The sequence below is a fragment of the Lotus japonicus genome, chromosome 1 (assembly GCF_012489685.1).
Source record: "Lotus japonicus ecotype B-129 chromosome 1, LjGifu_v1.2".
Taxonomy (NCBI): Eukaryota; Viridiplantae; Streptophyta; class Magnoliopsida; order Fabales; family Fabaceae; genus Lotus; species Lotus japonicus.
Genome location: NC_080041.1, coordinates 25,010,416 through 25,023,453, shown reverse-complemented (window position 1 = coordinate 25,023,453; position 13,038 = coordinate 25,010,416). Strand labels below are relative to the sequence as shown.

Here is a 13,038-nt window from a genome sequence, read left to right as displayed (position 1 = left end):
ATTATATATCAATTTATCACAATGATTAACCAAATTCTTTTTTTAAGGGTTTGGAATCAATCAAACATTAATGCCCAAAGTTTTTCCTAATATTTAAAGCAGAATTAGGCAAGGAATAATAAATCATTTTCGTTTTTTAAATTAACGGAAAAAAAACATAATACATTAACGAAATTCTCAATTTAAACCTGATCTAGGTCATCATTTCATTTTCTATATTTATTCTAAAATAAAAAATAATACTTAAATATGTAAAGAATAATAATTAATTTGTCTACTATGAACCACAAATAATTAAAATAAATGAAAGATTGCAGAAAATTAAATATTAATAATTGTGTCTAAAAAATTAATTCATCTTCTTGCTACATTTGCAAGTAGGGTAATACCAATCCATACCCTCTGCGATATACTTAACCGTACCAAGAACAATACAATAGGACTTTTGCTAAATTAAATGTGTAAATCAAAACGTGTAATATATGTTTTAACTAAAAATGGAGTGGAATATAAATTATTATTGAATTGTAAAGTCAAAAGTATACCTCAGCAAGATTTTTGAGTTGCTCAATGGTTTTCCCATCAATAAGTTTTAGGAAATCATCTTCAGGGGTAGATTTTTTTGCCGAGTCCTGCAGCGGGCTAATCACTTGTGCAGCAGTATCATTTGATTCCAAGAACCTGGAAGATCGTTGACTTCATAGTTTGTTATGATTAGAAAAAATGAAAGAGGTTTAAAAAATTAGAATAAAACTCACGGAGCTCGGAGAGGGGCAGCTTCTTGTATGAGAGGATTAAAAAGAACCTTTGTAGCCCCATAAACATTTTGGAGACTTGTCTTACCTGTAAAAAAAAATTAGAATAAAGGAAAATAACATGCGCAACGAAATTTTGATCATTCGACACCAGATCAAACTTTTCAATACCTTTAAAGGGCTTGATCTTTGCACATTGCACCATCACAACAGTATTTGTTGCATCTCTCGATGCAAGATAACCTACGATTTCCGCAACATACTTTCCAAAAAATGCTCATTCAACCCTATCCCTATTTAAAAATTTAGGAAAACATAAAAATGATTTAATAATAATAAATAATGAAAAAATGTGAATAAAATTTAAATTCAAGAGTGTACCCATCTTGGTCAAGTTGAATAGTAATTCTCTTATGTTTTTCCACGTCTTTCTCAAATTCTTGCTCACCAGTTGCACCAGTGAGAATCCCAATTACATCTGCTCAATCAAAAAAACATTAATCCAAATTTTAGAGCAGTGATTTAAAAGCAAAAAGATTTGAAAAGAGTATATACCTATAAGAAAAGATGTATCAAGGTCCTTAGAAATTATATCAGAGAGTGGCACAAAAGAATAAGGGCTTAAGTTTATCGCCTTGTTGGGAACCAATCTCACAGAAGTATGAATGTCAAAGTTGATTTTCCATGGATGCGAGGTTGGACGGAAGTCACGACCGCTTTCACCAACACCAAAAAATGAAATCTGATATACCCGACCTTCACTTAGCAAAGATTGGAATCGGTATATAAGAGTCTTTCTTACCGAAGCGTGAATCTTATGACCCTGAAATTCAACAATAAGAGAACATAAGAGATTTACCAACCATTTCAAAAAATTAACTTAAAACATGGTGATTATAATAAAAAGTTATACCTTATCATCCATAAGAATCATGTCCATGGAAAATGGAAGCTTTGAGCCATATAAGCTTGAACTATGCCATAAACGAATAACCTTTGCCACAATAGTCTAATTCTCCTTCGAGGCATCGAGAGTGGTAACATCGTCAATTGTCATGAGATCAGAACAAAGTATATTTCAAAGCTAATTAATTGATGGATGATGAAAGGACCGATGATAGTGAAGAATAACATTAGGTGATTTATATAGAAATCAGATAAGTGTGGCTCACAATGTAAAGAAAAGGTGCAAAGAATACACCGTTGACTTTTTTATTCGAGTATTATAGTAATTCTTATGATTCCTATTACAAAACTAAATATTCGAATTTGAATTGAATAAGATGAATAAATCTTAAATTTCCAGTCGAAAATATCCTAACATTTGATAGCATTAAATGTAATCAATCCAAATTCAAATTTTCCTCAGCATTTTGTGGTTTTAATTTGGTCGAACATATGGTCAAATTGGACAATAGTAAATAGAATCAATGCTAATTTGACAACATCATTCAAATTTGAAGTTTTTATTTAAGAGAATTAAATCAAATAAATAGATAGATACAAATCAATACCTAATTTTAAAAACATAATGCATTAACTGATATAGGTCAGCATTATGTGTAACCGTTTTTTTTTAGGTTTATTCTTTTATATTGAGAAAGGAAATAAACTTACTCAATTTTAATTTTTTCCTTCAAATTAGCCTAACCTTCTGGAATTTTTTTTAAAATCGGTAGCATTAAAGAAGGATAATCAAGGAGGCTGATTTTTTAGGTTTATTCTTTTATATTCATTTATACATCTATATAATTGCCCCAATGAACGACAATTATTCAATACTCCTGGAATTTTGGCTGTAAATTAATTGTGTGACAGTTGGAATTTTTGACTCATTGAGAAAGGAAGTAAATTTACTCAACTTTAATTTTTTCATTCAATTTAGCCTAACCTTCTGGAATATTTTTAAAAAATTGTAGCATTAAAGAAGGATAATTAAACTCGGCAATTTTTTGAATGTTGTTTGTATTCTATAGTTGTGGCTCTTCAATTTGACTTTTTCAAATAAATGAGTGAAATCAATTGGCATTGCAATCAAATAAATAGGTTTAATTCGAATAAATGTGTTGCCAACTAATGGGCCTCCATACCAAACTCATATAAAAATGGGCTTGTAATACTTTGGTCCAAATCAATGTCATGGTGACACTTGTCAGGTAAAGAGGGGGGTTGTGTGAAAATTATTCTTGGAGTGCCAAATGTGCTAGGTGGGTCTCACAACCTTCCTCTTTTCTAAAGTATATAGATTTCTCCATGTCAATTATCAACGAATTGTAATAAGTGTTCTTGTCAAAGATTAAATATATTAAGGCGACATTTGCTAAAATGCGGCACATTTGTCTAAAACAAACTACACTTTAATTTAATCCTAAAAATATAAGTCATTATCACATTCATTTTTACATATTATTAACTATTTTTTAAAAGATTATATCAATATTATTCGTACTCTAAAATATTTTTTTACTTGTAACCAAAAAAAATTAAAAAATTTTTCTTTTAAATATACAAAATATTGTTAAATTTAACTGTTCATGAGGAAAGCTCAAGTGGTAAGAGTTGGGTGACATATTAGGTTGGGGAGGAGAAGGTCAAGGGATCAATCTATGACGGGTGTAATTTATCTTTTCCATATAAAAAAAATGGTGACATAAAAGATATATTGAAGTTAGAATCAGTTTTATATATATCTTTGAGAATATATATGGTGATAATTTATCTTTGAAGGACTAACATGATACTACTTGAATGTTAAGGGACCAAATTAGCGATAAAGTCAAACTAAGGGTTTATTCTTGTAAAAAAGAGAGAGGAATTATTTAGTGAGAAGAATTCTGTTATGTGAATGAGATGGGTAAACTTTCAAAATGAAACTATATATTAAGGTTCAATATTTAAATTTATTTAATGATTATATGATTATTTTAAAAAGTGTAATTTTTGGTTTTAATCTTAATTAATTCATGATATGATTAATATTATTTCTTTCACTCTCACATAAAGAAGACTCTTTCACTTGATACCTCCCTGCTTTGCGAATTAAATTTAGTCACATGTTGATTATTAAATTATTCATTAATTAAACTAGACATCTTTGTCATAAACGATTTGTTAAGATTAAGAAGGTGCCGAATATTCATCGAAAAAAGAAAGTATACCGAACATGAGCTTCGCAAGAAAAATACAGCCTGAATTTGATTTATTTGTTGAGAGTTGAACCTCACGCTTCAATGCTACATAGATAGAACCTCACGCTTCCCAAATCTTGATTTACTTAATTAATAGTGACAGGAACAAAAAACAGGTTGTGACACGAATTTTCCTAATAATGTTTTAATGAGGAGGGCAATTCTTCTGTCTCCAAATCCTGTCTTATTTTCTGTCCCTCCAGTAATAATTTGACATGTCATTTAAAATGCCACATCATTATCTTAGTATTATAACGCTATTACTAACGGCGTTAAGTTAGGCTCTATCCGTCCCCTTTTTTACTTGTTCTGCAACCACCCACTCGTAAGCCATGGTGGCGCCGTGGTCGCTTCGGTATAAAGAATGATCAATTTGATATGTTCATTGTAAATGACATGTCAAATTTTAATTGGAACGACAAACAATGAGACAGGATCATGAGACAGGTGATTTGCATCCTTTAATGAGATGTTTTTTCTTTGTCTATCCTCTAAAGGTTGGTATTTTGTAATTCTTCTTAACTTTATTTATATTCTTTTTTTTCTCTCTCTTGTATTGGAATAAAGTACCTCTTGTACTTTAGTTCAATATATTTTCATGAGTTATAAAAAAAAAATTGATTCCTCCTCACTCAGTGAAAAAGTAGCGGCACTGTATATCCATAAGGATAACATGTGCCTATTCTTTGACCTTTTAAAAAGTAGTCAAACATCTTAATTTATAACAAGTGTTCTGGTATGTTCAAAAGATCAAAAGGTCCAATAGCATATTTGCTGGTTCAAATGTCTCGTAACTAAGTGAGAACTGAATACTTATTTTTCAAAAATAAAAATAAAAATAAAGAACATTTTGCCACCTAAATTAAAGTTGATCGGCCATATATATCATGACACACGCTTATTAATGATCACGTGAGGCTGCACTTGGGCAACCATGATCTTGAAAATCCTTCCACAAGATTTTATAACGCCTTGCAGAGACAATTATGACGAACTCGAAGCATAGAAATACAAGTGCATGCAATCGTTTAACATTAAACATGACTCATTATGCTAAAGTTTGAATTCTTGTAAACTATAAGATTCTTTTTTTGCTCTCTCACTAACTTAAATTTAACGTTAAAGTTATTAAAAATCGCAGGTGATAAAATAAAATAAGGACAACCAAAAAATAAGAATATCACGTGAAAAAACTCTAAAATCGAAGAATCGTTATCTAACCGTCAACCAGAGAATAAATATTATATAAAAACTTTTACAACATATAAACTTCTCTCAATCTCACTCAAATACCAAAATACGAGCTCACACTCTCACAAATCAAATATTTACATCAAGCAATATGAGACTTTTATGATTTTTTTTATTACCCTGCCTAAAGATTTATAATCTCATCCTAAAGTATTATTAGATAAGTTAGAGTGTTAGACCCTTGAATGTATTCTAAACAATTAGACAGAGCTTGGCATAGAAAATTGTTGGACCTGGATAGATATGTTAGACCACTTTGAAGTTCGCACCAAATACAAAAAGGTAGATAGGAAACAAAACAAGAGAATTGCCTTGTCGTCACCGTCGGTGTCGATGAGATATTGTAATGAGTTGGTGACTCTAATTCTAAGTACTAAAATAACAAAATCAGGTAGGGAGAGTGGGTGAAGAAAAAGACGTGACAGATTTTAAATATACTATTCATGAAGGTGATGGTTTTGGTGTCTTGTCACATAAAAGGGGTTTTGGTTTCGGTGGGACAGTTGGAAACTGTCCCATGGTGGTGCAGTTGAATAGTAGCCATTAGATATATTAATTTTAAAATTGAACAGTTGAGATTGATTAGGATTAAAATGTTAATTTACAAAAATATCCATTACTCATATTACCCATTTACCCCACCATTCTCATCTGAGGTTCCATTTCATCCTATCTCTATCACCATGCTGGTTGCTTGGCTACTGTTTCTTAGATTAGGAGTGATCGGGTGTGCTTGGGTCGTTGTCTCTGGTTTCAGTTTTGGTGTGGGTGGCGATATCATGGACATTGTGGGGGCGTTGGAAAGCTTCTACGGGGCTGCTGCTACCTTCGTTGCGTGATTGAATTGTGATTTGTGATTTTAAGACTTTTCTACCCTGTTTTGTTCCTGTTTTCTTTCATAACTTGTTATTTCAGATTTCTTTCTTAAATATATCAATTCTTATTTTGTGAAAAAAATCTCAATTTTGAATGAGTTGTGTGAGTAAAAGAGATAACCAGGTGTGAGTAAAAGAGGAGATGATGAAGATGGGGATACTATTGTCCAAGGAAGAAATAAATTAAGGGTATTCATGTCCTTACAATTAAAATTTTCAAGTGTACCACGGGGTGTCAATAAGCTCACTGTCCCACCAAAGACATCATCCATAAAAGGCCATTGAATTTGAATCATTCAATTAGTAGTATAGTGCATGCATTTTCCTGTGTTTCTCTCCTCCTTCCTATCTCTTTCACTAAATTCCGAGAAGGTGTCCTACTCCAAAGTCTAAACGAGAAGAGTTGTTAGAAACCTGCACAGAGCCGCATGCGTGTGCAATGATTGGTACTGAATTGCAAACATGATATGAATATGTTCTCGCATAACAATTTATATATTTAACCAAAAATTACACGTGCCAAGATTGATACACTAGACAAAGCCATTAAATAAAAGTTTAGTGTACACCCAATAATGAGTATATACTAGCTAGAGAGATAAGACGATAGAAGAAATAAGTGAAAAATGAGATATGTGATCGATGTGATGTGGTCCAAAGAGCGAGATAGAGAGAGAAAGAGGTATTCCAAAGTGTATGCAATGTTTGGTAATACACTATTATTACTGTTAAAAGATTAAGCAGTTATGACGATAATGACGGAATGAAACCAGGTCATTAGTCTCACGGCTGTCGGCTGTGAGAATACCTTGGTCAAGACAAAAAAAAAATAGGTCATTATATTGAAAAATGTCTTATGTATCATGAGAGTAAAGATTATTAGTTGACTTAATTTCTCCATTTACCGGATAATATATGATACATAGCAATTTTATATCTCTACTCGATTTTCCTCGGGTTTGCTAAAGCCCTACGTGTATGTACGCGTTGAGGGGACACTTTAGTTACATACTATATGTCGAATACTAACTTTTATATCTCTTTAGCCTTACTAACTTGAGTGAGGGAGTGTCTTGCATGTACCCTGACCTCAAGTACTTATATGATTGCTGAATACAAGAAGAATGAGGTCCTTCTGTGAGGAACAATGCGACAAAGAGTTCAGGTCTGCGGTGGGATTAGGGTTTAGGGTTTAGGGTTTAGTGGCGTTGTTGGAGGAAAGAGGAATATGTCGGGGTGACAGCGAAGGTGGTAGAGGAGGAGAGAGTGGGTGGATCGGGTAGCGTGGATGGAAGGAGGACGAAGATGCTTAGTGTGGCAAAGGAGGAGCGAGGGAGGGGCGATGGAAATGGTGAGGGTGAGGGTGGTGGACGAGGAGGAAGGGGGATCGGTTGGCGTCATCGAAAGGAGGAAGGAGTGGCAGAGGAGGACAAAGAAGGGAGACTCAGTGTGAGGGTTTGAGGAAGCGGGGGAAGAATTGGCTTATAAGAAAGATGATGTGAAAACTAACGTCAACCACAAAATGCTGCTAATTACCGGTTGATACACGCTACGTTGTACGATATTTTTAGCGCATGTCTGAACCAATGTTGACTGGGACGTCAGCACTAGTGTCGGCAGTACAAGAAACACACTCATTAGCATCAACTTTTGACCGACGCTAACAAAGAAAATATCAACACTACAGTTGATTTAGCATTGTCATCGACATTAAAAGGCCTGAAGCTAATACTTTACATCGACCATTTAGCCAACACTGCTATTTAAAATATCTTAAGAAAACTCTAAGCCGACACAACACGTTGATGACCATTGCTCAACACATTTTTCTCCCTTGATTGACAAACCTGCTCAGCGCCTCTTCAAGGCCGCTCAACGCCTTTTTTACTGAACCTTCATATGTTCCTCTGTTGAAAAGGTGCTCAACCCCTTTTTGCCAGAAACTTTCAAAACTCTTCATTTCTTCACCAAATCTTGCATATTTCTTTGGATCTTCATCACTACATTAAAAAGAAAAGACTAGCTATGATTTAAACGATGTTTAAGGCATAATACAACTAAAATCTAATTATTAACGAATCATACAAATGAGGAAAAGTTTGAATGATAATTCACATGTTTAGAACCAATAAGAGCCAATTCTAATATGAAAAATTAGGTCAATTTGACAATTATCAGTAGAGGTAAGAAGGAGGAAGATCCATAGGCATCTTCGGAAGGAAGGAACACGGTGAGAGTGAGGGTAGCAGATAAGGAGGGAGGCGTCCGAGGGTAAGTGTATGTATGGTGTAGGCTGAGGAAGAGAGTGAGAGTAAGGGTGGAAGATGAGAAAATAAGGGTCGAGGGGGGAGGCTAGGGTGAGGTGGGGTCGCCAGAGGGAAGAGGAACATGCTCAAGGTGAGGGTGGTGAAGAAGGACAGAGGTAGAGGGAGAGAACAAGTGTAAGGTTTAAGAATGAGGGAGAGAATAGACTTATAAGTAATATGGGGTGGTGAAATCAATGAAATGTAGCGCCGGTCAAACTGATTCTAACCTTCAGGTCCCCAAGATAGGTCATACCCATTTAAGTTAGCATCGGCTTAGACTGACACTAAGTTGACTGATGAGTGTAGCGTCGGCAACATTATGACGTGATGTAAGAAATGAGTGGACCCCTTTTATATATTCAATTGTTTTAGTTACCATGTATGATGGTTATTTATTCTCTACTATTAAGCATATTTTGAAGTAATTAGTCGTAGTATAAATATAATTTGTTAGTTTACTCTTGGCGAAGGGATTAATTAAACCCAACTAAGAGATAATCGAGTGCATGGAGTCAATACTAATTCTACCAAAGGGCGGGAGTTGTCGAGGGTGAGGGTAAGATAATCGTCCCTTAAGGAAGAAGGTGTGGGTAAGGGAGCACTCAATATCCTCAGCACCATTATAAATACCACCTTTCGAAAGGGAAGCTATTTGCCCTCCACAAGAACATTGATTAAAGGAACAATTAAACAAGCACGAGTTCAATAATCACCCATATAAATTGAGCGCATTTTATTGTTCATTGTTTATCACTTGGTGTAAAACATCTGCGATAAGGAAATTAGTTACTATATATTGTCCACGATTTGTATCCTATGCTAAAAAAATGAAATAATGAAACCCCAATTCCATTAAAAAATGATTGATCAATGAATTATTATTAGAGCATCTCCAATGGAGTCCTTATTTTGGGACCTTAAAATAATATCCGGATCTTATTAGATCCCACCATTGGAGCTATCCTACATGGCATGAGATCTTAGCAAAAGCTAAGATCCGTGCCTTAGCTCAGGTACTCTCAAATGTGGGATCTTAAATAAAATAATATTTTTTTCTCTCTCCTTCAATACCATAATCAAAGTGAAAATTAGGGAGGAAAATAAATAATATAAATATATTGAGTACTGTGGGCCCAGATAAAAGTAAAATAAGATCTCAACCACTAGAGTGAAATGTGTATGAAGACCTTATGAGTGTCTTAAATCCTATGTGGCAATTTGGGCCCACAAGAATTGAGTTAAGTCCCAAAATAAGTTCCTACCATTGGAGATGCTCTTAGTAAATTATATTCCCGGGACTTCAGACGCAACATTGGAATATTGGATGATAAACGAGGGTCATAAAGAGAAGTGATTCAAGGCTTGGGACTCAAGTCTCCTAGCTTGACTTTAGGACTCTCTGGTGTAGAGTTGCAGGGGACGCACGTGCATTTTACGTAAAGAAAAACACATCGTCACGTGATCCAAGGTCTTCGGAAAGCTACAATAACAAGCCTTCTAGTTTAAGTTTTTTGCTGGCCTTTAATTAGGCCTGATCACATGATTAGGATAAAACCTTAACAAAGACATTCTAACAACACCATTAATCCCAATGAAAATTGATAAAAATGATGAATCTGAATGGCAGGTGACAAACAAACAAACCATTCGACGCTGTAATCGAACAACAACTAAGGTAGATGATGATGAATATTCATGATTGAGCGGTGGTGCATGGTATATCTTCATCTTTATTCGTCATTAAACGATGCAATTAATGATTCTATAATACTCCATTGTCACATGTTGAGGATTGTATTGTATAGGCATGATACTTTTATTTCCTATAGCCACCTTTATGGCAAAAGGGTGCCGCGGTTTAGGGTGTGATTGAGTGAAAATCTCGGTTTCAATATTTGAGTCAACGCCATTGGAGAATGAGAAATGATATAGGAGTACACTATTTTAAAGTTAATGGTAAAATTAGTCTGAGTTTGTAAGCAAGTTTGACTTTAGTTCCTCTGACGAAAAATAATGTTTAGTGACCGTAATTTTTATAATTATTGGCGGTTTTTTACCGTTATTAAACGTCATTTTTGTTCATGAGGACTAAAATTAAACTCGCTTACAATCTCAGGAACTAATTTAATCATTAACCCTATATTTTACATGATACTTTTGCATGATACAACACTAAATTTTGCGAAAATACCTCATTTCTTATTTGATTCAGGAAGATTAGAAGGGATCGAGCTGAGAGATTTTGAAACATATTTATTTTTATCTTCCTTACATTTTTTTTAGAAACTAAATACATGGAATTTTAAAAAAGGGTTGGTGTAGTGGTAGCAAGTAAGACAAAGTCAGGATGAAAGCACAAGTTCAAATTTCAAGAAAAACATTTTTTGAGAGGAATATGCAACCGTTTCTCGAGCTGGGCTGATGATAACATCCGTCAAATACTACAAAAAATATAAAATACTAATTTTTTTAGCGAATATTTCTCTTCCAATCCCCCTACTTTTAGAGGAATATTTCAATTCCTCTCTCCTAAAAATTGAATAAAATATCCCTCTATTCCCTCTCAACTGAACAATGTGAGGTCGACCATATCATCACCTTATGCTATTGTTGTTGATCAAAATTAAATTGTGTAGTATAGTTTTGTTTGTTTATATTAAAAAATTGCCTTTATTTTCTCTTTGCTTAAATATGTTTTTTAGTCCTTCTAATATTTGTGTATTTTACCTTTAGTCCCTATATTTTAATTTTATTGATTTTAGTCCTTAAATGAACAGTGATAGTGTGGCTTTAGTCCCTACCGTTTTATGTCTCACTACTAATTTTCAAAATTTCAACTCAACTCTTGTACCGGTCTTAAGCCTCCACATTTCACCCAAAAAATGATCGATGACATGATCTTTGATCTGTTGGCTCACCTTTTTTGTAACAGTTATTAACGGTGGGAACTAAAGTCACTCTACTACAGCACTTGATGACTAAAACAATGAAGTGGAGTGTAAGGGCAAATCCAAAAAAATCCCAATTTATAGTGGCTTCGAATATGTTTAAACTTTTTATTTCTACGATACAAATATCCTTTACCGAGAAAATCCTCTCGGAGCTGCAACCATCCATATTTTGATGGGGTTAGATCACGAAGCGAGATATTTTTGTATAACAAAATCTCAATGTGAGACCTTACTTCACTGAAAATTATACAACTCGAATCTATATATATTTGTTTATTTATTTTTTCTTTTAATAAATGAACTCTTACAAAAAATTATATGCATCTATTAAAAAGTGATCACTAAATTTATATATTGTTTACTTTTTTCTTTTTTGGTCAATATAAATTTATATATTGTTTACTTATCGTGTAAAATATCACATGATGAAATTCAATGTACACCTGAAAGGAGAAGGCAACAACAAATAGATGGTTTTCTCAACAACCTAATTTCTCATAGTTATAAGGCCCATTCCACCACTGTTGGATGGCCATGCTTTTTTTTTGGTCGAGTATTCTCTCTTAATTTGGGCCAATCTTTTTGCACAAAATGTGGGCCAAGAAAAATTCAAACATTTTGTTAACACCAAAAATTATTTGTATTATTTGACCGAGAAAGAAAACAATTTGTATTACCCACCACCAATTCTCAATTCCTATTACAAATTCTCAAGGTTATTGAAAATTATCAGATCAGATATGAAATGTCTATGGAATGAATTAACGAGTCTTTCAAGTCCTCCTTCCTCCCATTTTCATTTCATCTGTTTTCAATTTATCTAATTCGTTAGATCCTATCATAGGTGTGATCATACGTGTGTCATTGTCTTAAGATAGCCCAATAGCAATAAAGCATTCTAGAATTTGAAACAAAAGAAAATAAACTAAATAAAATTGATAAGCCACTTGGGCTTGGCTGATTTACCTTTGGGTCTTCTAGTGAGTAAAATGACTATGCTAACAACACCCTCCCCGGGAAGATTAGGCTCATCCAAGAGTAGTTAATTTGGTTCACAAGCCCTAACCCAGCCTTAACTTACATGGGTTAGGACCAAAAAGCGCCCAGGGCTAAAATGCCACACACAAGAGAAGCTCCATGAGCCAAAAGCTCTCAAAAGTCATGCGGGCTAAGGCTAGCCCATGGCCCTAAAATTTCAAAATCTCTCTCTACCATAAATTAATTTCGTCAACCTTATACCCTAAATTCGGTCCTAAACCCCAATAATTGGCCTGAAACCTGAAAATTGTGTCTGAACCCTAAAATCGGCTAAAAATCTTATAATCAGTCTGAAACCCTAAAATCGACTTGAAACCCTAAAATTGACCATGAACATTAAGATCGCCCATAGACCCAAAAATTAGTCCTAAACCCAGAAAATGGGCATGAAACCTTAAAATCGGTCTAAAACGCTAAAATACACCCTGAACATTAAAATCGCCCAAAAACCTTAAAATCGACTTGAAACCCTAAAATTGACCCCGAACTTTAAAATCATCCCTAAAACATAAAATCAACACTAAACCCCAAAAATCGGTCCAAAACCCTAAAATCGACCCAAAACCCTAAAATCAGTCCTAAGCCTTAAAAATCAGCAAGAACTTGAAAATTAGCCTGAAACCCTAAAATCAACCCTTAACATTTAAATCGGCACGAAACCCTAAAATCATCCC

General features: G+C 34.0%; 1 protein-coding gene across 1 annotated transcript; it reads right to left on the bottom strand.

Moving 5' to 3' along the window:
• Positions 1 to 349: 349 nt before the first annotated feature.
• Positions 350 to 1,695, bottom strand: LOC130730799 (uncharacterized). The gene is made up of 5 exons (XM_057582914.1): positions 1,669 to 1,695; positions 1,311 to 1,578; positions 1,137 to 1,233; positions 546 to 681; positions 350 to 448 (listed from the first exon to the last, which is right to left on the bottom strand). Exons 1-5 carry the CDS (start codon positions 1,693 to 1,695, stop codon positions 350 to 352), a joined length of 627 nt encoding a protein of 208 aa, XP_057438897.1.
• Positions 1,696 to 13,038: the final 11,343 nt, after the last annotated feature.

Excerpts from the sequence above, each read along its gene's own strand:
- LOC130730799 (XM_057582914.1), bottom strand. The coding sequence starts at position 1,695 with ATGGACATGATTCTTATGGATGATAAG. Across the intron at positions 682-1,136 it reads ATTCAACTTGACCAAGATGG|GTTCTTGGAATCAAATGATA; the intron begins GTACACTCTTGA and ends ACGATCTTCCAG. Across the intron at positions 449-545 it reads AACTCAAAAATCTTGCTGAG|CAAAAGTCCTATTGTATTGT; the intron begins GTATACTTTTGA and ends CATTTAATTTAG.